The 27,801-nt window shown below is 36.0% G+C and overlaps 4 protein-coding genes across 6 annotated transcripts; 3 read left to right on the forward strand and 1 right to left on the reverse strand.

The window, feature by feature from the left end:
* The first annotated feature begins 5,195 nt into the window (after window positions 1-5,195).
* On the forward strand, window positions 5,196-6,889 carry wu:fc50b12 (uncharacterized protein LOC103911624 homolog). Of its 2 annotated transcripts, none has more exons than XM_056464892.1 (3): window positions 5,196-5,317; window positions 5,403-5,566; window positions 5,701-6,889. In XM_056464892.1, the coding sequence occupies exons 1-3, from the start codon at window positions 5,297-5,299 to the stop codon at window positions 5,933-5,935; spliced, it is 420 nt and encodes a 139-aa protein (XP_056320867.1). In that variant the 5' UTR covers window positions 5,196-5,296; the 3' UTR covers window positions 5,936-6,889. The 2 variants fall into 2 exon arrangements, with proteins under 2 accessions (XP_056320867.1, XP_056320868.1); XM_056464893.1 differs by having other exon boundaries at window positions 5,433-5,566.
* Window positions 6,890-8,306: 1,417 nt separating this feature from the next.
* LOC130234651 (E3 ubiquitin/ISG15 ligase TRIM25-like) lies at window positions 8,307-12,058 on the reverse strand. 2 transcript variants are annotated; one of them, XM_056464891.1, is made up of 5 exons: window positions 11,436-12,058; window positions 10,947-11,042; window positions 10,604-10,837; window positions 8,565-8,606; window positions 8,307-8,396 (listed from the first exon to the last, which is right to left on the reverse strand). In XM_056464891.1, exons 1-4 carry the CDS (start codon window positions 12,006-12,008, stop codon window positions 8,568-8,570), a joined length of 942 nt encoding a protein of 313 aa, XP_056320866.1. In that variant the 5' UTR covers window positions 12,009-12,058; the 3' UTR covers window positions 8,307-8,396; window positions 8,565-8,567. The 2 variants fall into 2 exon arrangements, with proteins under 2 accessions (XP_056320866.1, XP_056320865.1); XM_056464890.1 differs by lacking the exons at window positions 8,307-8,396; window positions 8,565-8,606 and adding an exon at window positions 8,725-8,868.
* Window positions 12,059-17,416: 5,358 nt separating this feature from the next.
* kbtbd7 (kelch repeat and BTB (POZ) domain containing 7) lies at window positions 17,417-21,913 on the forward strand. The gene has a single exon (XM_056465973.1). It carries the CDS (start codon window positions 17,716-17,718, stop codon window positions 19,579-19,581), a length of 1,866 nt encoding a protein of 621 aa, XP_056321948.1. The 5' UTR covers window positions 17,417-17,715; the 3' UTR covers window positions 19,582-21,913.
* Window positions 21,914-22,899: 986 nt separating this feature from the next.
* zgc:101559 (Ras-related protein Rab-33B-like) lies at window positions 22,900-26,783 on the forward strand. The gene is made up of 2 exons (XM_056466033.1): window positions 22,900-23,157; window positions 24,274-26,783. The coding sequence occupies exons 1-2, from the start codon at window positions 22,900-22,902 to the stop codon at window positions 24,715-24,717; spliced, it is 702 nt and encodes a 233-aa protein (XP_056322008.1). The 3' UTR covers window positions 24,718-26,783.
* Window positions 26,784-27,801: the final 1,018 nt, after the last annotated feature.

Below are 27,801 nucleotides of genomic sequence, written 5' to 3' on the forward strand. Positions count from 1 at the left end.
AATGCACGGCAATGTGCAAGGCAGGCGCCATGGGTCACGCTGGTAAACTCAAAGCAGAAATATAAACCTGCTTTAAGGAGGTGAGAGTGGACTTCAGTAGAAAGCAAGAGAGGAACTACGCTTTCCTGTGGAGACTGGGGAGAAGCTTCTTCCCTCAGGTGATACAATTTCTCAATCATTAAATCACTCAAGACTGAAATACAGTTTTGCACATTTGGCAACACACTGGACAGTTACAGTGAAATTGTCGAACAGTATCTCTGCTTCGCAGGATTCTATATGTTTTTTGTATCTCTGCAAACAAATGCTCTGAGCCAGAATGATGTAATTAGCCATCATGATGGTGGATAAGCAGATGAGTGACTGAATGTTTAGGGTGTAGTACAACAGGGTGGAGAATGGTATCTGCAAAGTCAGCAACTCTCCTTAGGCAATCATCCACTCTAATCAAGCCACTTGAAGGAACCATCTCTGGGGCCAGGGCAACTAAGTGGCTGCTAGGTCTGACAGACTTCCTTGATTCTAACAGGTGGTAATCTTCTGTCAGACATCCAACTGTTTTAGCCAGGTAGGTGAATCCCATGTCCTGGGGTCACTGCCAGAAGTCGCCAAGTTAATGACTGCAGAGGAGGTAGACTTCCGTAACTCAGCTGAATCTGCACTAGGTGCAGTAGGAGGATAGTCTGGCCAATTTCCAGGGTCAAGGAGAACGGAAGATTGTCTCTGTGACCAACAGTTTGAGGTTGCAAGGTAGGAAGGAAATCTCTCTTTTATAAGGTCACAGTAGAGTGGTCGATAAGCTCTTGTATCTCAGTGATCATGTTGCCCAGAAAAACTTTGTATTGGCATGATTTGGATTCCAACCACTGAAGGACCATAGTAGATTTGATCCACAATACAGTAGACTAAAATGGACAATGTTATCTTGCACTGAACCAATTTCACCAGTTGATTCACAACCAAGCTCCCACAGATTTCTAATCTTAGAATGTAATGTATTCTCCTTGTGGTTATATGGGAATGAGCGATAAGAAAAGAGGGATAGATCTGACCTGCTGAGTCAATGGTATGTAGGTAAACTACTGCCCTGTAGGCTTGCTACGAGGCATCTAAGAAGATGTGAATTTCATGATTCATTGCACCCTAAACATAGTAGGAACATAAGGACGAGGAAAGAGAGTTCAACTTAGTTCCTTTTCCCACTCACTTCAGGATTGAAGGAGGTCAAGATCATCCCATTCTCGCTGTCTGTTCCACACGTTTAACAATTACAATTTAACAATTTACAATTTAAACAAATCTTTGCTCGGTTGTGTATGGAAGGAGCTGTCCCAGAGGGTTGTTCTGGGAAGCAAGGATCCTATGAGTGTTCCTTAGAGTATATGTCTGATAGGTGATAGGTGTTTTCATGAAATTTCACCGAAGTTCAGCCCTTCTCAAGAAGTTCCAGAGCCTTTGAATAAAGGTCAGATGGACTATATCTAGTTGGTATCATTAAACCTCCCACACAAGCTTAGGTTCCTTCCCTCCCAGTGTCCCAAAAAACTTTTCATGAAATTTCAAAAATTTCATGTCCCAAAAAACAGTTTCTGAGTCCAAAGTTTGGGTCATTGTGGATCTGGACTTTGACCATTGCCCAGTGCAATAGCACCTTATGGTTCCTCCTGCAGGTGATTGATGTACAGGGGGGTGGTCCCACATTGCACCTTTGGGTAAGCCTGGCCAGGTTCTGCGGGGATATCTCTAAAACATGATACACCACGCAGCCCTATTGTGAGTGTACAATCACGGTTGAGAGTGCGCGATGGAGAGAAAGGGTGAAGGGTTAATAGGTGAAGTGGTTGAGCCTGAACACAGAGGAGGATAAGGAAAGGAAAACAGAAAAAAAGGGAAATTAAAGGGAATTAACTAATAGAATACAGGTGAGTGAAATTAAGCCCTGTGAGATAACAAGTGGAAGAGGAAACCCCCACAGAGAGCATATGATGTACAATCAAAAAAGCACCATGTGCTCTAGGCATGTAGACAGATATACAACATAAATAAATGTGAAAATGTTCCAGAAAAGACACCAACATATGAAAACTGTAAATTGTATGGAAAGATTAAGTGCATAATATCAATGTTTCATATTAATATATAAGACAAATAATACTGGTCAACTGTTTATTCCTGTGCATAAATATGTACAGTTGAAGTCAAATTTATTATCCCCCCTGAATTATTAGCCCCCGTTTATTTTATTCCCCAATTTCTGTTTAACTGAGAGAAGATTTTTTCAACACATTTCTAAACATAATAGTTTTAATAAGTAATTTCCAATAACTGATTTATTTGATCTTTGGCATGATGACAGTAAATAATATTTGACTAGATATTTTTCAAGACACTTCTATACAGCTTAAAGTGACATTTAAAGGCTTATCTAAATTAATTAGGTTAACTAGGCAGGTTAGCGTAATTAGGCAAGTTATTGTAAAATGATGGTTTGTTCTGTAAACTATCGAAAAAAATAGCTTAAAGGGGCTAATAATTTTGACCTTAAAATGGCTTTTAAAAATTTAAAAACTGCTTTTATACTAACCGAAATAAAACAAATAAGACTTTCTCCAGAAGAAAAAATATTATCAGACATACTGTGAAAATTTCTTTGCCCTGTTAAACATCATTTGGGAAATATTTAAAAAAGAGAGAAAAAAAAAATCAAAGGGGGCTAATAAATCTGACTTCAACTGTATGTAATAATAGTATGTCTAATATTGAATAATGTCAATGCTTGCTGCAGTGACACGCTACCCATTTCCAGACCAGTGTCACCCTGGGTACTACCTAATCACCACTGTACACCTGCTGGTCTAAACTCAATGAGGACTGCCCTTTTTAAGCAAAGGAAAACTCTGCAATACGGCAATCCCATTGCACAGCCTGGAACACTCACCTCTCTGCATCGAGCACACTTACAGCACTTCGTGGATTCGTCTGCAAGCCATCAAAGTGAGGACATAGCAGACGGTTGAGCAGCTATGGAGAGCCGCTGCTGGCGACCTCCTTTTTGAACTACTCGGACTTCTGGGACTGGGACTTCAGCCCACCAGTACCTTACCAAAATCAGCGAATAGGAACAATAAGCGTATTTGCACACCATTGAGGTCATTGCTACTAGGAAGAACTGGGATGAGGTTAGACTGGGTGCTGTAAACTTACCTCACGAGAGAACCTTAACAAGCGTATTAATCCATACAAGCCCCACAATATGACGATGATTATATGGTGAAGATAGAGAAGTTAGCCCATATCAGACTCAAAGCAGCATTTTTTTCTGTGGTCTAGCAGTGAAAATATCCTCATTTGAGTACAGGCCACCCAGCTCATACGCCTCACACACCTGTGGCCGAAGTTCCACCGCTACCCAGGTCACTGAGAAAGTGGTGATCGACCGTCTGCTATGGACTCTTTCTTGCCAGATCAGGGGGCCGGTAAGCATGAAAAACTTTGTGACCATTGCTGAATTAGTGACGGCAATAGAGACATACTTCGCCTGTGACCTGGAGAGAGAGCTGACTCCTATTGCTGGAGGCAGATTGGCGGCCACTGGAGCCTTGCTCCTCTGAAGTAGGCGTGGTAAAAAAAAATTTAAAAGGACATGGGGACCTGCTCTTTTGGTCGAGAGCAGCATGAATACAACCACCAAAAGAACTGCTGGTCTCAGGTCCTGGTAATGGAGGGAGTGGTCTGGCTACCAGCACCTCAGCCCTCCCATACTTTTTAGGGAAAAAATGTCTGCTGTAGTGTGTTGCCCACGTGCGGGGAGATGAAAAAGGTCTGCTAGTAGTCCCACATGCCTCTTTTATGTCCAGGCTGATAGTGGACCTCTGCCACCTCTCAAGGTAAACCAGTTACATATCTCTGTTTATTAGACAGACGGTCGGTCCTAGTGGAGCATTATAACCAGACTCTGAAGAGGATGCTAAGAGTCATCTTGGCTTAGCTGAGGCTAAGTACCTGGGGTTCCAGATTGGAAAAGGGCCTGATCCAGCCACAGACTGTCAAGGTCAAGGCGGTCCAAGGACTTCAGTTGCCCCATTATCCTGCAGACTGTTGCTTCCACCACTGGCCTGGATGCTATGCTTTCATAGCTGAGGGGAGAAAAGGAGCACTCATTTGTTTACATCAGTCAGAAGCTATGCCCAGCTGCAGGTACGTAGCCATAGAGAAGGAAGTTTTGGCCATCAAATAGGCAGTCCTGGGGTTGTGGTATTACCTGTTTGGGAGAAGGTACCCTTATGACATATCATGTACCACTACAGGGGATGTCCTGAGGCAAGAACACATGCTTGGGTCACTCAATGGTTCATAACACTTCAGGACTTCCTTTTTGTGGTAAAACATCGGGCCGGAGCTACCCATACCAACCGGCAGGTTTGTCAGTGATTACCTGGTATTACCTGTTTGGGAGAAGGTACCCTTATGACAGATCATGTACCACTACAGGGGATGTCCTGAGGCAAGAACATATGCTTGGGTCACTCAATGGTTCATAACACTTCAGGACTTCCTTTTTGTGGTAAAACATCGGGCCGGAGCTACCCATACCAACCGGCAGGTTTGTCACACTTGGGGGGGTCTGTGATGCACGACCCAATGCTGGAACAGTGTCGCCCTGGATATCACCCAATCAACACTGCCCTTTATAAGCAGATCAAAAGGAAGAGATAGTTGAGCTTGGACTCCACTATGAGAGTCTCTACATATTGTGTCCATATTTTCATTATCCGTTGCGACATATGAGGTAACTGATACTGGTCAGCTGTTTATTTCTGCTATACTTCTGTTATGTTAACCCTATTGTCTTAACAAAATATATTTATCCGCAATCATCAAAATATCAATGTAATATGTTTCGCAAAGCAATGGTTACAGGTTCCCAGCTTTCTTCAGAATATCTTCTTTTGTGTTTAACATCATACAAAAACAACACAGGTAAAGGTTCACTAATTGATCATACAATTTTCAGGGTTTGGGTGAACTATCGCTTTAACACAGAACTGAAATGAATTCTTTTCAAAATTGTGCTTACTTTACTCTCTAATACTGCTCTGAGCAATTTCTTAATGTAAAAAAAGTTTAATTTTTAACCAGGCAGATTTGTATTGGTCAGTCTCTATGCCAACTGACCACTCCAGTCACATTAACCTCTACATGCAACAACTTGTAAGCGTTTCACATGAAATATTTAGGACAAAAACTGAGCAAAAAAGCACAGAGAAGAACTTAAATCCTTTTATATGTGGACAAAATGCCAAACAAGGCACAAGAGGTGAGTAAACTTTGTGTTTTTTGTTGTTTGTTTGTTTTTACATGAAATGTTACCATCTCTATGAATGCTCCACTTTGTCCTTTAGGATGCTGTGATCAATATGAAATCTGTGCAGGAAATTGCTAAACAGTTGGGCTTTGAGTGGAATGTTCTAGCATTTGAACTGGGATTCACCAGAAATGAAGTCAGGCAGTTTAATGCCATATCCAAAGAAAAGAGAGTTCAGGCTCAGAGAATGCTGGAATCATGGTATTTATTAATCAAACGCTGTTCAATCTAGCTGTTGACATTTGATACTAGCTAATTAGCATTTATTTTACATAACATTGAGAGCTGAGGGTGTTGGTGGCTTACCTCTAGTGACTTCTGCTTTTAATTGATAGGTATGAGCGTTCCTGGGACAAACCAAACAAAACTAAGCTGCTGCAGGATGGTCTGGAGCGAGCAGGACGCCGTGATCTGGCTGAGAGGCTACGCTGTCTGCACTGGGGTCACCAGAAGCTCAGCCGTAGAGTCGAACTGCCCTCTGCCTTCCCCTTCATCATTACCGTTCATAAGACCATTGACAACAAAGATGCCCTGAGCAAGATTAATGTGCTTAATCGCAGTTATAACTAAGAACATTTACTGAAACAAAGAAAATAATGTGAGATAAAAGTCTGAAACAAAATTAAAAGATAATTCAGAATGTTTCTCTTCTGCTTGAGGTACTTCAGGAAAACAGCTGAAATAAATAAAAAATTATAAGTTAGTGTTAAAGCTTTTGGATGATCCCAAATTTGTCAACGTGGCCTAAAACTTTTGGACTCTTAAGACTCTTATTCTTAAGAATCCAGATGTTTTAGCTGTTTGGTATTTTTTAAAAGTACACACACACACACACACACACACACACACACACACACACACACACACATATACATATACACATATACACTACCTCACAAAAGTCTTGTCGCCATTAGGAACAGTTTTAGGAACAAATAATAACTTGACTTCTAGTTGATAATTTGGTATCAGAAGTGGCTTATATGTCAGGTAAAGGCCTCTAGATTATGCTTATTTTACCAAAACAAAATATGATCATGCCTTGATTTTTAGTTAATTAGCACAGTAAGGTCTGACTTTGCTTAGACAAAATCTTGTCACTTAACAGAAATAATGTAAAGTATAGAATATAAAGTCATGGTGCAGAATTTATATTTTGTATTGTACCATGAGCTTGCCCTCTCCTGTGATTTGAAATGTAATGGGCAGCACAAAAGTCTTGATGCCTCAGGCTGTTGATGCTGCCATTCACTCTGCAGATCTTTCGCATGCCCCCATACTTAATGTAACCTCAAACCATGATTTTTCCTTTACCAAATTTGACTGATTTCTAAAAGAATCTTGGATCCATGTGGGTTCCAGTAGGTCTTCTGCAGTATTTGTGATGCAATTCAACAGATGATTTATCAAAAATAAATAAATTTTGTATTTTCACATTTGTAACAGTAAAGTTGCATTTTATCATGCGTGTAAATATGAATTTTAATTGTTTTTATTATGTGTGTTTTAATTTGATTTAAAATAATTGGCAGTGCATTCATGTCGCATTTACTCATGTGGTTGTTTCAATAACAAAACATTCTTAAAAATGTCTTGTTTGTGTTTTTCTCAGTCTATAAATTAACGCAAAACTGCAGTGCCGCTTTATTAACAAAGAGCACATGGGGGGGAAATTTTATAAGTATATATTTATTGGAATAATTCAAACAATGACATTTTCAAATACTTAATAATTACATGATTTAAGCAAAAAGTGATATCCTCTGGAAAAACTGATATATTTGCCATTTATTTAAACAGATTTAGAGTGAACAGATCTATTCACTATGAATGACAATGACCCCTTGAAGCGAATTCTCAGACAGATGGATTAACAGTAGAATGTTGCCTTCATTAACTGACTTCTGAAAGGGCTCTTCATGAAGATACTCAGATATTTATTCTTCTTCGGAATGTCTCAACAATTGGTGTCCAAAAGCACAAATTTGGAATTTGTATGTGTTCCCCTTTTCAGCTGTTTAATTTGGGATTATACAAGAAAATATAACATATTCAAACAGACAACATGAAATAATTATTATTCATGTAATATACATCTGACAGAAGTATACCAATAAAATATTAAGAAATAATTAATTTAATTATTCACACTGAGGGTGAAATGTTAAAATCAGACTGATAACCTCAAATCAACATGTACGATAAAATCAACTTGCTTTGTTGTGCTGTGATTGATTGGCCTGTGTGAGTATTTTATAGGGATCTAGTATGACTCAACTTGATATTGATTCATAATTTTTAACGCTTAATCATGCTCAGTTTGAAACAGACTTTGCTGATTTTCATGCAACATATTATTATTATTATTATTATTATTAATATATAAAATGTTGGCATTTTCTATAGTTTAACCCTTAACATGTAATACCCTTAACTTGAATCATATGTATTGCTCTATATTGTGTTATCCGTTCCAAATTACCAGAACATTTTCACAGCAGTTTCAATGATGAGCCATAGCAAATATAAAACCCAGGATAAAGAGGCTGAGTGAATGTTGTCTGGACTGTATGGATGAGTCTCATTGGGTCAGAAACGCTGTAAAAACACAGAATTCCTGCAGTGTAATTCACATACACTCCTATTCTAGAGGAGCTGTACACCATAGGAAGGTGAGTCTGTTTGTTATTGTGTATGAATGAGAATCTCGAGCCCATGCAGTACAAACTCCAGGACAGATCATTGTGTCCAAACAAACACTCCTTACCCCCTCCTTTCCTGCTGATGCTCTTATATGACACTGATACATACACACCCTCAGACCCACTCCACTCAATCTCCCAATAACTGCATCCACACACACTCTCTTTACACATCACCTGACTATTAAACTCATCAAATCTGTCTGGATGATCAGGGTATGGATCAGGTTGTGCCTGGTGTGGCACTGTTTGAGTAATCATTTTGTTCATCTCACATAGACGGAGCCATCCATTCATTGTGTTTTGATCCAGAGTGAGCTGATGCGAATCTAAAGAAGAAAAAAGTGCTTTGTAATGAGTTATGAATGTTAAATGGGACAGAGATGGGTTCAGTACAGCTTTCAGATATCTTGTGAATCATATTATAAAGTATCCATTAAACAGTTCTATCTTTTTTTTTTCCCTATCCACTTTTCAAAATGAGACTTCTGACTTACATTTTAAGAAGCTGTTTCTGGGAACAGTGTTGGGTATCGTAACTGTGGAAATCAAAAGACATTAAAAGTGTCATTCCTGTGTAAACATCCATTCCTAAGACATTCTATGATGATAATAGGTAATGGAGGACTTGTTTCTGAGAATGTCAGTCACCTCGGTTAGTTATCTTTGTGATCACCTCTTTGGAGAAATTCTCCATTTTATCTCTCAGCTGACAGACAGATTCTCTTATGCCATTTAAGACAGAATTTAAGGGAGTGTAGAGTATGTCAATTTCAAGAGGTGCTGATGAGACAGGAATTTCTACAGAAAAAGAAATATTCATCGCTTTAATACTTCAACCAATAACCATTCAGATCTAGGCAGCTCTTGCTAACTAATTTTTAGCTAAAACTGTTACATTTCTTATAATTTAATAAAGCTACAAATTATTAAACTGGTAAATTTACAATAATTTATTGAATATGACACTATATATAGATGATAGCAATTGAAAATGTCTAAGTCAAGCACATCAAAGGTGTAGATACTGCAATTTTGCAACATTTAATATGTAGATTTAATCATTTAACCTTTGTCTAATTAGTAGCACTGTACTGAAACTTTACAAGATCAACTGACCCAAATTTTCTTTACTCAGTAAGGAAAATATTCCATGAGGAGTGTAATTATATTGGTATATATTTGATACTACTTCAAACTACTCCAAACACATAGGGCTTTGGGTAGAAAAAATGTGCATTAAAATATGTACAGAAAAAAAAACATTCAAAGAATTTTACACTATCAGTTAAGAGTATCTTTGATTTTCCCTGTATTTCTGATACTCATCACTTTCCCTTAGGAACAAAAACTGATTGCAGACCTTAGTTATGACTTGCTCAAACACTATTAGTGTGCCTCTGTGGAGTCTAGTTTTATGATTAACAAAATCAAAGTATGAGAATAATAATACTCCCCTATTGTATTTACTAGTGACCCTTTATCCTATCCTAAACGAGAAGTATCGGCGAAGACCCACAAACTGCATAAATTATCACAATGCAAACAACCATACTTTATCATATGGAATAACTCTGCTATCTGTATTGTGAAATCACTTATATAAATGGAAGAAATGGCATTGGTTTGTATATGGTGAAAGATCTATTTGAACAGGGTGCATTCATACCTTACAATAATATTTTAAGTACTTTAAGTTAATTTAAACTTTTAATTTTCATTTCTGGAAATATTTTCAAATAAGAAATTGTTTCCACAAAAAAAAAAAAGAAATCAAACACAAGGTTGAAATCCATATCCTGGACTTTCTAACATTGCCTCATCTCCAACAAAAAGCTTCTGTTTATATATATATATATATATATATATATATATATATATATATATATATATATATATATATATATATATATATATATATATATTTTTTTTTTTTTTTTTTTTGTTTTTTTTTTGACACCTGTTCAACTCAACTCTGACAAATAATAATGTTTGTTGGAAATGCCAGAAAGACAGAGGCACATCATTGATTCTGAGACTGTCCACTTGTTCAGCCCTTTTTCGAGCCAAATTCTAAATGCTATGAGCAAATGGCTTAGAACATTGTAGATCATTGTAAATAAGTGATATCTGTGATGGTGAGGGTAAAATAAATGACATATTATAGGCTGTATAAATTACATACTAAGAATAAAGCAGGATTCCTGTGTGTATCCCGGTTTGGGAAGACTTGTGGTCTTACATAATGTCTTTTCATTTGACAATTATTTTGACATTATATTATTATTATTATTATTATTATTATTATTATGTGTCCTAATAAGATGGAAATTGGCAATGCACACATTTTATGAAAATGGTTTTATTGATTTGCTCTTTTTATGGCTGAGGTTAAATAAGAATCTGACTGATTATTTATATAAAAACAACAATTTACATCACCTGACAAAGCTCAGGACAACATAATCTTTTTAGCAGCTCATTTTAAAAGCTGAAAATCTTAACATTAGAAGTGCTGTTCTTAGATCTCTGTTACCTGAAGAAAATGAATGTGATTTTGTATGTGCGAAAGCTTCTCCAGCTCAGCGTCACTTTCCTTCAGAGTCTTCGTCTCCTCGTTCACTTGAAAAATAAGTCTTTCAGCATGATCCACTGCAGCCTTTTCCTGACCTCTGATTAGCAGCGTGACCTCAGAGCGCCTTCTCATAATGGAACTTATCAGCTCATTAAAGATCTTCTCACTGTAGTTCACTGCTGCCTGTGCAGAGCACTGTTTAAACATGCATAACAATCAGGTTTTATCACTGCAAATCTGCACTGCACATTCAATAAGAGACAATGAGCTCATGTCATGCGTGTTCAAATAGTTTTCATCTCACCTTATAAGACTTCACAGCATCCCTTAGCTTCTGAAGATCTTTTTCTCCCTGCTTGATTCTTTGCTGAAACTTTCTTTTCAAGCCTTTTAAGTGTTTCTTTGGTTTAAAAATGAACAGCAAACATGAGAAATACTTGACAAGACAACGCTTCTTAAAAGCATGATGTACTAAGGCTTTTTTACTGTACGTTTGTTTTTATTACAGTATTTAAAATATATTAATTTATTTGTATAAATATACTGTAACTACAAAAAATACCAATTTATTCAGGGATTTAGTAACTAACAAATTAGTGACTATATTACAAGTTGTATGGATTTACTTATATCAACATGATGCTCTATTGAGTGTGAGTTTCACTAACAGTGGTTTAAGATCTAACATGAACGGTTATGTTTATACAAGTGTTCCTGAAATAAGATGAACATGCAGTATTTTTAATTTTTAATGAAATAAAGTGCATTATTCACCAGTGCCATAGGTTTATACCTGTTTTTCTGCCCGCTGAGCTGCTGCTGATACAGTGTTGTGGTTTTTATGTTCATCCATTGTGCACAGCACACAAATACACTTATTATCTGTAAGGCAAAATACCTCCTTGATCTTATCATGTTTACGGCAGACCATCTCCTGCAGTTGTGCGGTTGCATCCATCAAATTGTGTTTCTTTCCTTTAAATAAATCCTCATGTTGTTCAAGATGACTTTGACAGTAAGAGTTCAGACAAGCCATACAGGACTTCACAGCTTTGTATTTTCTTCCAGTACAGACATCACACTGCACATCTCCAGGGCCAGCATAACAGTCAGCAGGAAGTTTAATCTTCTTCAGTTTCTCTACCATTTCAGCCAGAATGGTGTTTTTACCTAAAGTAGGTCTTGGACTGTGTGTCTGTCTGCACTGAGGGCAGCTGTAGACTCCCCTCTGATCCTCCTGATTCCAGCAGCCAGTAATACAGCTCTTACAGTAACTGTGTCCACACGGAATGGTCACTGGATCTCTCAGTAAATCCAAACAGACCGGACAATTGAACTCATCCTGAAAAATTCGGGCTTCAGCCATTTTACTGAATAAAAATTGAGACAGAGACACAAACAGGCAGCAAGACTACACTGAAGTTTCTGTTTCCTCGAAATGCGAACAGGTTCTGTGTGGGTGACGTGTGCAAGACCGGTTTGACTATTATTAAATGTTCATAAATGCCCACTAGATGTCAGTCTCAGACAGAAACTCAAAAAACACTACCAACCCTGTTCCTGGAGATCTACCTTCCTGCAAATTTCAATTCCAACCCTGATCAAACACACCTGCCTGTAATTAATATAAAGTTCAGGTCCTAATTAATTAGTTCTGGTGTGTTTGATTAGGTTTGGAGTTGAAATCTGCAGGAAGGTAGATCTCCAGGAACAGAGTTTAGCACCCCTGTTCTTTAACAATCTGAATGTTAAATTAGACAGTTTTAAATGCTGTTGAGGCCTTCACTTTTGGTGGATTCCTGTAAAGCAGCTTTAATGTCTTAATGTAGTAGGCCAAAATTCAATAGTCTATATCTAGCTCTTATGGTCAATGAGGAGGCTGAGGCTGCTGAAGCTATACTATTCCTGATGAAAACAGGCAAAACCGTTTCTATTATAAATACTACAACTAGAACCGAGGGCTTAGCCTACTGTTTATTCATTCATTCATTTTCTTTTTGGCTTAGTCTCTTTTTTAATCAAGGTTCGCCACCATGGAATGAACCGCCAACTTATCAAGCATATGTTTTACACAGCAGATGCCCTTCCAGCTGGAACTCAACACTGGGAAACTCCCATACACACATACACTACAGCAGGGGCATAGTGGACATTTTAAAAGTGGGGGGAGGGGGGCTATATGAAATCCAAACGTTTACATTCTTAATCAGCTGTTTCTAAGTGGTCTATCTCTAAAAGTGAGGGGGATGCGTCCCCCCCTCCCCCCGGTTGCTACGCGCCTGCACTACAGCCAATTTAGCTTATTCAATTCACTTATAGCGCATGTCTTTGGACTTGTGGGGGAAATCGGAGCACATGGAGGAAACCCACACGAACACTGGGAGAACTTGCAAACTCCACACAGAGATACCAACTGACCCAGTTGGGACTCGAACCAGTGACCTTCCTGCTGTGAGGTGACACACTAACCAGTGAGCCACTGTGCCACCCATGGACAAATCTATTTACGTTATAAGAGAGACCAAAAGACATTGACATGCTACAGGTTGTGGAATGGCTGTTTGCAGTGCTTTGTCTAATCATTTTGCAATGTGTTGTGTGCCATTAAACACTTTCTTTAAAGACAATATAAAAATTATGTATAAAAATGGATGTCGCCATAACTAACACATGTCCGTCAACTTGTTGAAATTGTAGTGTTATTTAATAGATGTTTTAATTGTTTGTGTACTGTTTCTATCTGCATTGTGATGTATTTTTCTTCATTTTAGAGATGTGTGAAAGTTAAGTATATGTTCAAACAGTAAACAAGCTTATGAAAGTTTATTAAAAAGTGAAATAATCAGAATTAGATAGTTGAATCCCATTAAGCTGTTAATTATGTTTACTAATTAAATAATAAAATATCAGATGTTTAGAGGTAGATCTAATACAAAGTATGTAGAGATGCAATTTTAAATATTAAAAAAATTTTTTTTAAATAAAATGAATAAATTTAAATCATTTGAATGTTCTGGACCGGTTTTATTGTTTTTATACAATAATAAATAACATTAATTCAATAATAAATCAAAATGAACCTATAACTGGTTCTAAATAGAACCATCTAACTTGAATTCAAAGAACCATTTGGGGTTCTATTTAATAAACCCTTAAAATGGTTCTATTTAGAACCTTTTTGGGGCTCCATATATGAAGCACTTGATAGAACAGTTTTTGGTTCTATATATAGAACTATTTCTTTTAAGAGTGCACACAGAAATGCCAGACACAGCCGGGGCTAAAACCAGCGACCTTCTGTGAGGCGATCGTTCTACTCACTGCACCACTTTGATACCACCTACTGTTTATTTTATTAATATTATTATTTTATTCTTTTATTTCCTGACTTTGAATTAAGCAAGACATTTGACAGTGGTTACAAAATATGTTGGAATAGGTTGTTTTTTTTAAGTAAGCGATATTCAATTCACATTTATTTGTATAGTGCTTTTCAATATAATTATTGTTTCAAAGCAGCTTTGCACATTATTGCATTACAATCAAAATCAGAAATGTGAAGGTTATTAGCAGTGTTGTGTAAGTTACCTTTAAAAAGTAATCAATTACAAATGACTGATTACAACTTAAAAATTGTACGCTGATTACATTACTAATTACATCATGTATAAAGTAATCAGATTACTAATTACCTTACTTTGAAGTTACTTTTAAAACATAAAATATACCTATCCAAAATACACAGCAGCTTGACATATTAAAAAGTGAACTTAAAAAACTTAAAATTCTCTCATCATTCACTTGTTCCAAACAAACATGTGTGTCTTTTATTTTTTTTAAACCCAAAAGAAGACATGAAGAATACTGCATACCTGTAACCATTGACATCCATAGTATCAAAAAGCACTGCCGTGTTTGGGTGTTCTGTGTTTGTCTGAGGTAGTTCTACTGAAATGTGTATATTCCTTACAAAGTACGGAGCTGATTGGTCAGTTCTTGTCACGTGACTCGCAGTTTTCAACTAGGGGCACCTGGGAAATGCGAGCACAAACAATATGCGCTCCCAGTATGTGCGCAGGCTAAAAAGATGAGATATGTGAACTGCCCCAAGCAGCTATACTTCTCTTCACATTCAGAAGATACCTTTACTCCTGATCCTGCACAAAAATCCAGTTAGCCTGTTTAGGCTGAGTTGGGCCGTCGTGTTTTTGGGCACCGGTGTCCTCCTTGGTGACGAGTATTGACATAGAATTCTTTCTGTTCAAGTGCATTATTACAGTTTTTCTGAGTCGCTTTGGTGCATTTCTCACAACACTATTTACATTGCACAACAATTTCTCAAAACATTTAGTACAAACTGCAAAACCTAGTTGATAACCTGCAAAAGCGTGTCACTTGCTCAAAATGGATAGCTCATTCCTCAAAAGCAAGTATTCATGTCAATGAAAGTGACAGTGTCATCAAGATGAAAATTCCTGACACCATTGTTTATGAACAAGATAGTCAATTAGCTTTGTCATGTCTTCATTATGACAGTTTACTCTGTACATTTTTTTCAATGCAAAAAAAGATATTGGAGACACTTTCTGAAAATGCTCAAGACAGCACTATATCCTATTTGCACAGCCATTTGAAAACTACAGTAAAGTTAGACATCACTGCATTTAGTGAGGTATCTGAGTACAAGACACTGAATATGTATGTTTCACATTTTTACTGCATATGCTCTTTACAATTTAATTTATTCACAGCATTGTGCAAAAGAATAAATAAACCCTTATTTACAACAAACATAAACGTCCTTTGGGTAGAGCTGTGCACAACTGTGAACAATATTGCAGTACATATTGGAACTGAACCTACAACATAAACAGGTCTTTAAATCATTCATGACATTGTTCAATTTGAAAGCCATTTTAAGAAAAAAAAAAAAAAAACGATTTAAAACTTTACATTTACATTTGACAACTAGTTCAACATTTTTGTATGTAATGACTCAAGTAATGAAATGAGGACTATTAGTTTTATATACATTAACATTTACATTAAGTCATTTAGCAGACGCTTTTATCCGACTTACAAATGAGGAAAAGGAAGCAATTTACACAACTATAAGAGCAACAGTGAATAAGTGCTATAGGCAAGTTTCAGGTGTGTAAAGTCTAAGAAGCAAAGCATTAGTAATGTAAGTTTTTTTTTTTGAGAGTACAGTTAGTGGTATAGCCAGAGAGGCAGTTGCAGATTAGGAAGGAAAGTGGAGACTAAATAGTTGAGTTTTTAGTCATTCTTGAAGACAGCAAATGACTGGCGTTTAAGGCAGTTGGGGAGTTCATTCCACCAACTGGGCAGATTGAATGCGAGAGTTCGGGAAAGTGATTTCTTCCCTCTTAGGGATGGAACCACGAGGCGACGTTCATTCATAGAACGCAAGGTATGGAATGACTATTCAGCATTCATAAGTTTAGTTCATTTTGACAGACATGATATAAGCAAATGATAATGTTATAACAGAGAGCAATTGATGCATGTCCAAAAGCATTTGCAATTTGTTGGACGGAATGAGAAGCTGCTACTATGATGTGCACAATAGACTAATTGTTTTGAGAAATGCGTAACTGTTGTGCAAATGTAGTGTTGTGAGAAATGCACCAAAGCGACTGAGAAAAACTTACATTGCAGCGAAAAAGGGGTTTAAAAGAAGCATTTTTATCTTCTAAAACTATAATTGTAACATACGTAATGCAATTACCTTGACTTTAGTAACTGTAATCAAATTACACAAATGTAAATTGTAATTTGTTACATTACTGCATTCCTCAAAGATGTAATTTGAATACAGTAATGCGTTACTGTGGAACACGTTATTAGTTATTTTATTTCTTAGTTAGTAATTACTTAACTAGGTACTAATAGCTTTATGAGTTATAAACAGTTAACCTGCAGTTATGTGGCATATAAGTGATATCTGTGTATATGTTAAATGAAGAGTACGTGTGTATTAAATGTTTGTGATATAATTTGTTGTGTTGTGCAGTGCCATATAAATATCAAGAATATATATATATATATATATATATATATATATATATATATATATATATATATATATATATATATATATATATATATATATATATATATATATATATATATATATATATATACATACATACTTGACACCACAATAGTTATCAACCAGTTTGAGTTCTTTAGTATGGCACTGCACAACACATATTAGACAAATTAGAATATTAGACATATCATATATATATATATATATATATATATATATATATATATATATATATATATATATATATATATATATATATATATATATATATATATATATATATATATATATATATATATATATATTCCACAATAATAATGATATAATATGATTAAATAGTAACAACAACAACATACTATGTTAGATATGTCATTTTTAATTCAGTTATTTAAAATGATATGTCTGATATTTGTCAGATATGCCAAATATTTTAAACTAATTGCATATTTTGTTATTGAGGTCATATGAACAAAGCTTTAGCAAGCCAACCAAACACAATACAGGGCCCTGAGAATGGCTACGTCTCAAATCCTACTGAGCTGCCTTCTTATCGGGCTTTTGTTGGGTCTCATAGCCTTGGGCTGCCTTTTTTGAATCACTAGCCTGCGCTTGAATGCTGTCTATATAGGCAGCTTAACATGAATGAGCCGCGACCGATGTGACCAATCAGCGCCCTATGTTGCAGCTCAGGGATAGCATGTTTGAGTGAGACGTACTACGTCGATGTCTCAAGATCAATGCCGAACGATATGAAATTAAAAGGGACTGACATCGCCAATGCATGTAGTATGCCCTGAATCGTAAAGTCGAAAAGGACTGCGTTTCATTCATAAAACATGCGTGGGTTTTCATGCAACACAGAAGCAGCACCAGCAGTTCGCAGCTTGTTGTTTTCATGGCATTTTGAATCATCACAGCAGCAGAGCTGATGGAGATTTGATGTCACCGTCGTCAACGGGATTTAGTTGCGTTTCGTTTGGACGGAGAAAACAAGCTCAACATGGCTTCGGTGAACAGCTTCGGTGGTCCGGAGGAACTTGAGGACACGAATCACGCTGTAAGTTTGATGAAAGAGATGAAATTATTCTACGACTCGCAGCTGTTAGTCGACGTGACTATAGAAGTGGAGCCTGACACCGAAACAGCAGACCGAAGTGTTTCCTCTGGTTCTGGAAAAGTGTTCCAGTGTAGCAGAAATATACTGGCAGCAGCGAGCCCTTATTTTAAGAGCATGTTTACAGGAGGACTGTACGAGAGCACGCAGAGAAAGGTCACCATACACGACGTGGACGCCGAATCAATGGCGGTCATTATTGATTACTGCTACACTGGCAAAGTGACAATCACTGAAAGCAACGTGCAGAGGCTTTATGCAGCTGCAAACATGCTGCAGCTGGAGTACATCCGGCAAGCATGTGCTAACTTCATGACAAGAAGACTTGACCTTTCTAACTGTGCAGGGATTTTGAAGTTTGCTGACACCTTTGACAATCTGGAGTTGAAGAGCGAAGCTCAAGCATTCATCGCAAAGAACTTTGTCCAGCTCGGTGCCAGCGTGAAAGAGCTTTGTGAGCTGGACCAGAGGCAGATTAAAGAGATCCTCATGTTGGATTCTTTGGATGTGGACTGTGAACGTAAAGTGTGCTCATTCGCAGTACAGTGGATTGAGAGTAATTTACATGAAAATTCAGAAGATGTGCTGCAGGTCCTCAAATGTGTGCGGTGGTCTTTGTTTTCAGAGAAAGACAGAGTTTATCTTGATGGCCTTAAATCAAAGCCTTTTATAAAGAAATATCTTTCCAATGTATTCGATGGCGCTGGCAGTGAGCAGAGCGGTACGATTTCAATGAGTGTACATGCTGCTAAACAAAGAATAGGCAAGAGTGCAAAAGAAATGGTGCTATTCCTCGGACGGCCAAATCAACCCATCATGTGCTATGACCCCTACGTTGAAGACATCTATTCCATGGCATCCCCGGTCATTAACCTCACCAGTCAGAACTTCAAACGTTCCCCTATGGAGACGTTTTTGGTCTGCACCACACCAGAAAACAATCTGTATCTCGCCTCACAGCTGTCCAAGCACTTTTGGGTCTACAATCCCTTGTTGGATTGCTGGCAGGAGCTTGCAGAAAGACTTCTTGGAAGAATGCAATCATACATCGGCTACCTCAGTGGGCACCTGTATATTTTGGGTGGCAGAGATCCAGTATCAGATACCAGGCTTAAGGAAGTAGAATGCTACAGCATTCAAAGGAATCAGTGGGTTTTTGTGGCCCCTTTGCCTCATTCTTTGGGAAAGATGCAGGTTGTGACCGTTAATGAACGTCTTTATGTGGTAAACAAGAGGAGGATGCTGTGCTACGAGCCAAAGAAAAACCACTGGCTCCAACGGGCCTCTCTGAAGCGCAGTAAACTGCACAATGCCTGTGTTTTCCAAGAGCAGATTATCTGTTTATGCGATATCCCTGTGGTCAAAGCATATAACCCAGTTCGTGGAGAATGGAGGCGGATCGGAGACATTCCTATTGACAGCTGTGCTCTCAACTATCAAGTTGTGCAACACAGCAGCAAACTGCTACTTTTAACTATTGCAGTTGTTCATCACAACAAAAACAGGCTTGTTATACATGAATATGATCCCACTCGCGACTCTTGGAAAAATGTTTCCACGCTGTTGGGATCTTTCTTCGGATCCATAAGTCTCTCCACCCGGTTGTATACTGCATGTTTGGGGTCTGGTCGGAAATTTGTTTTGGAGGAGGATGACGACAGCGGCTCCAGCGCTGACTGGGACTTTGATGGATTGACTGATGCAGACTCAGACTCCGGCAGCTCAAGCTCTTTTTCAGATGAGAACTGGTAGTTTTCAGCCCAGGCTCACTGGAAATACCTATATGTTTTTTGTGAAACGTAAAATATGTTGGTTGGTACATGTCATTGTTCATTTTAGATGACAAATCCACTAGATGGCACTGTGTACATTCTTGCGAATCTGAAATATGCTACTTGGGGTACTTTTCATTGTATATTTCTGATACACATCCTTTTTGTACACACCCACAAGTAGGCAGGGCTTGTCGTACAGATCATCTAGACCAGGGGTTCCTAAACTTTTCAGCCCGCGACTCCCAAAATAACAATGTCAGTAACTCGCGACCCTCAATTTTCAAGGTGGTTATACTGTAAATAAACAAATGTTGCACACACAATTATAGGCATATATAAACATATATTGAAAACACAAAAATGCAAGTCTAATTACCGTATAATTTTTTAATATTTATTTATTATTTTAATTTAAAATTAATATAAAAAAATAAAGGCTGTTGGATTTTTATTTGTATGTTGTTGTTGTTTTTTTTAACGTAACTATTAACTATTTTCTGTGTGTTATGAATAAAATATGGTAGCTCTAATAGTTTAATAAAATTTATTTGCGTTTTGGAAATCATAAAGCAACCCTTTGTCATAGTCCCACGACCCAGTGGGCCCCGACCGCCACTTTGGGAACCACTGATCTAGACCAGTGAACCACTGACCTAAACCCAACCAATAATGTTTTTAAAAGCAAACATAAGAGAAAAATGTCCCATTAAATGTCATTAGTGAGAAAAGGAACAAAAAATGTTGCTGTCATACTGCCCCGTAGCATTAATTTGACTTAGAATCTGCTGTACAGTTGAAGTAAGAATTATCAAACCCCCTTTGAAATTTTGTTTCTTTTTTAAATATTTCCCAAATGATGTTTAATAGAGCAAGGACATTTTCACAGTATGTCTGATAATATTTTTTCTTCTGAAGAAAGTCTTGTTTGTTTTATTTAGAAATTTTATTTATTTTTTAAAAGCCATTTTAAGGTCAAAATTATTATGCCCTTTAAGCTAAATATTTTTGATAGTCTACAGAAAAAAACAATTATACAATAATTTGACTAATTACCATAACCTGCTTAGTTAACCTAATTAACCTAGTTAAGCCTTTAAATGTCACTTTAAGCTGTATAGAAGTGTCTGGAAAAATATCTAGTCAAATGTTATTTACTGTCATCATGGCAAAGATAAAATAAATCAGTTATTAGAAATGAGTTATTAAAACTATTATGTTTAGAAATGTGTTAAATAAATCTCTCCGTTAAACAGAAAATGGGAAAATTGGCTAATAATTCAGGGGGTTTGATAATTCTGACTTCAACTGTATGTTTAAATGCATTTTTTGCGATTTCACAAAAATGTAGGCTGAAGTACGTGTTTCCAATGAGCCTGTGTTGGATACTTCTCTACAGTCCAGCTTAGAACTGTGCATAATAGAGCCAAATGCAAACATGCTGCAGAGTATTTTGAGATATAAGTGTTAAAAATAAATGCCTTGTTTGAGATGTGGGACACCCCACAGCAGCCAGGGTAAGGCCTACTTGAAATTCATGCTGTTTGTACGATGAGTATTATTTAACAAATGCTTACCTTATGGCCAGTGAATGAAACATTGTCTCAGGATTATATAAATTGGTACAAAAGAATATGTGTATTTTGTCTCTGGAGGTCATACCTGTAAATAAAGAGCATACTGTAAAAGAGAATATGTATTAACATTTGCCATAACCTGTGATTCATGCGTGTTTATTATGCATTGGAATTGCATTTTAGAGCTTTTGAGTATGCTCAGATATTCTTGGATGTTAAAAATATAATTCTGCTGTTTAACAAAGGGATTTTGTTTCACATTTTAGTAGTTTGAAATGGTATATTGTATAAAAAATTATAATTATAGAAATAATTCTATACAACAAAGAGTACTTGCAGCTCATAAAAAGTGAAAACTTTTTTTTTGACGTGAAAGAAAAGTTGATAAAAATGTTTATCAAGTTTAATCTCGTAACTTTAGATTTTTAAAAATAAATTATCGTGGCACTAAAATGTAGTCGTACAAAACTACACATTTGATGTGTTTCACACGTAATTGTAATGTGAAGCTAATACAATGCCTAATCATTTTTTTGTGCCATAATTTACACAACTTAATTTCAAACTACTAAAATGTCAATCCGCTTGTTAAGTGTGACGTCACGTGAAGTGGCTTCCGGGTCCAAGCACTATATCAAACTATATGGGGAGACTCATCAAATGGTGATAATAAACATTTACAAAGCGATGTAATACTTTAGAAAATCAGGATTGCAACACACACACACACACACACACACATATATATATATATATATATATATATATATATATATATATATATATATATATATATATATATATATATATATATATATCCATGTCTAATATCCGATGGCCAGAAAGTGATTAATTTTTTATAAATTGTTAAAATATTGGTGTTTGTGAAGCAGCATGTCCAGAGACTGATGTGTTCGCCTTTTTTTAAATATTAAATTTCAATTTAATGCGTGATAGGGAAAAAAGTGGTCATAAACGAAAATTTTCTCAATTCAAATGAGTAGTGGCTTGACCCGGAAACAATATTCCATATGTCACAGATACGTCACAACTTAACAAGCGAACTCCCCCAAGGTCCCATAATGCAATTTGAAAGCCAAACAGAGTAAAAACACACTGAATCATGAGCTACAAGCAACGGTTTAATATTTTTACAGTGCAGTGTTACATTGGCATTTTTAACAGGGTAATGTTGTGCTATTTCCAGTCTCACAATGTACAATGATCAGAAAATATTTTAAAGTTTTGATTAAAAGGGTCCCAGTGGTTGTGCTTACATAGGGTCCAAATTGCCTGGGCAGAATGTGAATACACCTTTTAATATTATCAGATACATATAGCTTTCTGGAAAGATGGACCATTTTCTATGTTTTTAAAACAGCTTTGGTCATTGCTGAACCATTAAAGTATGCTAAAACCCGTTATTCTGTGTTTAGTTTTGTATCCACCCTGTTTTTACATTTTTGTGTTTTGCTTTGTTTCTCATTCTTTACTGTTGTTTAATATTATAATTGTTCAATAAATTATGTCATTTATGTCATGTAATTTGTATGGTTCTGTTCATAAAGTGTTTTTATTTTACATAAATAAGTTTACTAATCGCCTTCTTTCCCTTTTATTTATTTTAACAACGGTGAATGAGGCTACAAGCCAGAGGTCACAGGAGTTCACGTTAAGCTCTCGGTCTTATCCTCTCGCGATAATTCACGAGTATTTGAGCTATGGCAATAGAAAACACAACGGGTAGCAATGAATTCGCGACGATTTACACTAGAGACGGTCTCGCTAATGACTCGTGTCAGGAATATGAAGGTCCCCAGGCGAGGGTCTTTAAAATAATCGTCATTGGGGATTCAAATGTTGGAAAAACCTGCCTAACGTACCGGTTTTGCGGTGGTAAATTTCTTAACAATCCCGAGGCAACAATTGGTGTAGATTTCAGAGAGAGGTCCCTGCAACTTGATGGGGAAAACATAAAGGTAAGTATCTGCAGTTTCTTTTAATGATTGCTAAAATCACCATGCATTACATAGGTGTATTTACATGGGTTTCCTTCAAAATAGGTGTTTACTGTTAGGATGAGTCCATTAAGCGGTGGTCAAACACCACTTTTTCTTTAAATTTAAATGTATATATAAATACAGTTAAATAGTACATTTTATAACAAAAGCTTATATGTAAAAAACGTCAAATCCGGATTTGTCACACGTGTACAATAGGACTTTGGTCTCAAACTCTTGAGATAAAGCCTTAGTTACTATTAGTATAAAGATGAACACAGAGACAAATTGTGTATATGTGTGTATGTATATATATATATATATATATATATATATATATATATATATATATATATATATATATATATATATATATATATATATATATATAAATAAATATATATATATATATATATATATATATATATATATATATATATATACACATACATACATACATACATACATACATACATATATATATATATATATATATATATATATATATATATATATATATATATATATATATATATATATATATATAATGTATGTATGTATTTATATTATGTGTGTGCGTATATATGTATATACACACACACACATACATACATATTCATTCATTTTCCTTCAGCTTAGTGCATTTCATTAGGGCTCGCCACAGCAAAATTAACCGCCAACTTATCCAGCATATGTTTTACACAGCGATTGCCCTTTCAGCTGCAACCCAGTACTGGAAAACATCCATACATAAACACGCATTTAGTTTATTCAATTCACCTATAGCACATGTCTTTGGATCGTGGGGGAAACCCGAGCACCTGGAGGAAACCCACGCCAACACAGGGAGAACATGCAAACTCCACACAGAGATGTCATCTGACCCAGGCATCATGGTGAAGATAAAATAAATCAGTTAATAGAAATTAAAACTGTTATGTTTAGAAATGTCTTCTCTCCGTTAAACAGAAATTGGGGCGGGATAAACAGGGGGGCAAATAATTCTGACTTCAACTGTATTATTGATGACAACTGGTCTTTTTTTATACCACTGTTATCTATTATATATTTAGTAAATTGCATTGTCATTCTCAGTTGCAGATCTGGGACACGGCGGGTCAGGAGCGTTTCAGGAAGAGTATGGTGGAGCATTACTACAGAAACGTCCATGCCATCATCTTTGTCTACGATGTGACCAGTCTGGCTTCATTTGAAAGTCTGCCGGAGTGGATTGAGGAGTGCAGACGTCACTCAGTTCCTCCCATGGTCCCCCACATCCTAGTTGGGAACAAATGTGACTTAAGAGAAAGCAGAGAAGTATCTACGTTTTTAGCTCAGCGACTGGCTGATAGCTACAACTTTCCCCTTTTTGAGACGTCTGCAAGAGACCCTGCAGAAAAAGAGCATGTAGATGCCATTTTCCTCACATTGGCCTACAGACTGAAGAATCACAAGCCGCTGAGACTGAAACAGCCTAGCGAGAGTAACTTCATACAGCTCGCCGCTGAACAGGAGGAGAAGACACCCTGTTACTGCTAATACACTTCGGCCCATAGAGTATTATGCAATAATTCAAGACTTATTGGGAGTTATGCGGTTTAAAGGGATAGTTCACTCAAAATTGTTTGACTTGTTACAAACTTGTTAGTTTAACACAAAAAAAGCACATATTTTGAGGAATGATAAAATCTTGTAAACAGTCGACTTCCATAGTATTTGTTTTTCCTACTATGGAAGTCAATGGTTACCCATTTCTAACATTTTTCAAAGTATCTTCTTTTGTGTTCAGCGGGGGAAAAAAGTACTTGAGAAAAAGTAAATAGTAGATTTTCAGTATTGAGTGAACTGTCCCTTTAATATAACTCTTTAGGATTTATGTTTGTATCTATGTGGAATTTGATGGCCTAATTTATGGATCATGGGCATTTTTTGGGGCATATTTTTTGTTATTCCATTCATTCCACATGTTTAAGCTAGTTATGTTTGTTGTATCAGGAAAAACCTGCCTATACCTTATTAATGAATTTTATTATTTATTAAAACAAGCTCAGCGCCTTGGAGACCTCACTGTTATGATCCTAACAACTTGCATGTTGTTTTAATGTTCACAATATATCATAACAACACCAAGTCGGTTGCTATGATGATGCAATGGTATGCAATCTGGGGCATGTCTGACCATCATTATTCTGCACCGTGAGCTGTTCTTTTATGTTTGTGGATACAGATCACTTGCTGTTATGTTTACTTTGCACAAAACAAGAAATTCTGCTACTAAAGAATTGAATGCAAACTTTTGATCCAAAATGAATCTTGTGAGACGCTTGTCTAATGAGTAACTTAAAGGGATAGTTCACCCAAAAAGGAAAATTTTGCCACTGTTTACTCATCAAACATGTTTCTTTTGCTGTAGAGTCATTGGAGGGTCAATAAATAGTGAAGGACGTTTCATATTTGGTTGAACTATCCCATGTGAACACTAGTGGGCAGCACTATATATGAAATTCGTATATGAAATGAAAGGAATCGGATTGGAAATGCTATATTTCACACACTGTAAAACCCAACAGTCAACTTTATCAAATGAAATGAGTGTAGTTAACTCAAAATTGACTGAAAGTTAAGTCTACTCATTTAAAAAGAGTTTTGAATTCAGTGTTGAAGGTAATGAGTTAATTAAATCCCTCATTACTTCAACGTAAATGGAGTAAGTTCACAGCACTCATATACTCAAATGGTTTGTAGCAATCAGTTTCCTCAAACGGTTTGAGTTGCCTTTAAACTTATTGGGTTTTACAGTACTCCGTTGGTTTGAGTTCTCTTCATTTATCAGGTTTTACTGTGCTCAAATTGCTTTGTTTACTCAAATGGATTAAGTTCACAGTACTCATTAGGATTAGTTTTTGAACCTAAATGGTTTGGGTTACCTTCACTCAACAATGCACCCTTTATCTTATATGAGAACACATATTCCAGCATTAATATGTTTTGTTTACAAAACACTGTGTTACCACGTTTGAGAACATAAAAGAAAACTCAGACAACAAAATGATCTGGATGCAAAGTATTTATTATAAATAGAACTAATAGAACAACAAATCAAGCAAAACAAACAGTTGTCTAGGGATAAAGTACTTAAGATATAATCACAACTAACTTTAACTACATGATATAAATAATACAAAACAAAACCATAAGGTTACAGAATGGAATAGATGGTATTGACACAAGGACATCCAAGGAGCTACAACGTCCTCCTGAAACTAGCATAACAACTTTTATTTAAATGCATTGACTCAATTGGTGAGCAAGCAGGCGTCCAATCAGGATCCAAACTAGAATATTGTGGTCGTCACAATTGCGACATGCTCTGAAACCTTAAATATATTATGATGTTTAATGTATTTTAGAAAGAATTTCAGGCTACAGTAAGTATTCAAACGCATCTCAAAGGCTTGATCTAACCATTTGTTTTGATTATGACCAACAGAAAAATGATTATATTGCACTTTAAATTGAGATTGTATCATGTTTAAGCTTTATCTTATATATTTGGCGTCATATATTGTACTTGTCATTAACTCTCAGATGTGTTTCGAAGTGAATATGGATATAAAATGTGCAATAAAATGAATTTTGATATACGGTATATTCTACCGCAGTTGTGATTGGTCAATAATTCATTCAAACAAAGATGTCAATGTTTTTAGTTTAAATGTAAAGCCAGGCGTTCCCATATTGTAAAATCTGAAAGACATAAAAAACCAGGAAAAGGAAAATGTAAGCCTATATCGAAAACACACTATATATTTTTATATTTTACAGTGCCTTGCTATATTAAACAACTAAAATATACATTATTTACGTACCCTTTAAAAAAACTTTAAAACATGTTGTTACCATGCTGCCTAAACCAGTAAAAATATATTTTTGAAATAACCTACCAATTAAGTCAAATTAACTTTTTTATAAACGAATGAACACACTCAAAAAAAAAAAAAAAAAAAAAACTCATTGAATGAATTTAATTTAATTGAGGGCCAGATCTACATCCAATAAATTTGCTTAGCACCAACTAAAAAAATCTTTACACAAAATGCAATTGATTTGGTTCAACATGATTTTATCAAATAATAGTTGAAATATATTTATATTTTTATTTAACTTAAACTCAAAGATCTTATAATAACATGTATGTCTATGTGTCGCACATTTCAAAGTCTCTTAGTTTTATTTGAAGTTATCCTAAATAAGAGCCATTTTTAAGCATATTTCATGACGTTCAGTTGTTTGAGACTGATCTCAGAACTACTTTTAGGACAGTTATTGCTCACTGAGCAAAGCAACAAACTGTATTTTTGCTAAGCATGCTAAAGCATGGCCGCTTCTGCAAGGTGGTAATCTCAAAACTCAAATAATTACATGAAAATCTTTTAAATCTTCAAACTAAAGTGAAGATTAAACACCTAAGATTACTTTTATTCTCAACATTTCCTTAATTCAATCCCACAGAGCTACAACTCTACAAATCCCCTAACCAGGTAGTTGGACCAACACAATTCCTTCATTTTGTCCCAACACAAAACACTTAAGTTAACTTAATGGTTTACAAACTTAAGTGGA

This window comes from Danio aesculapii, chromosome 9, assembly GCF_903798145.1.
Source record: "Danio aesculapii chromosome 9, fDanAes4.1, whole genome shotgun sequence".
NCBI classification, from domain to species: domain Eukaryota; kingdom Metazoa; phylum Chordata; class Actinopteri; order Cypriniformes; family Danionidae; genus Danio; species Danio aesculapii.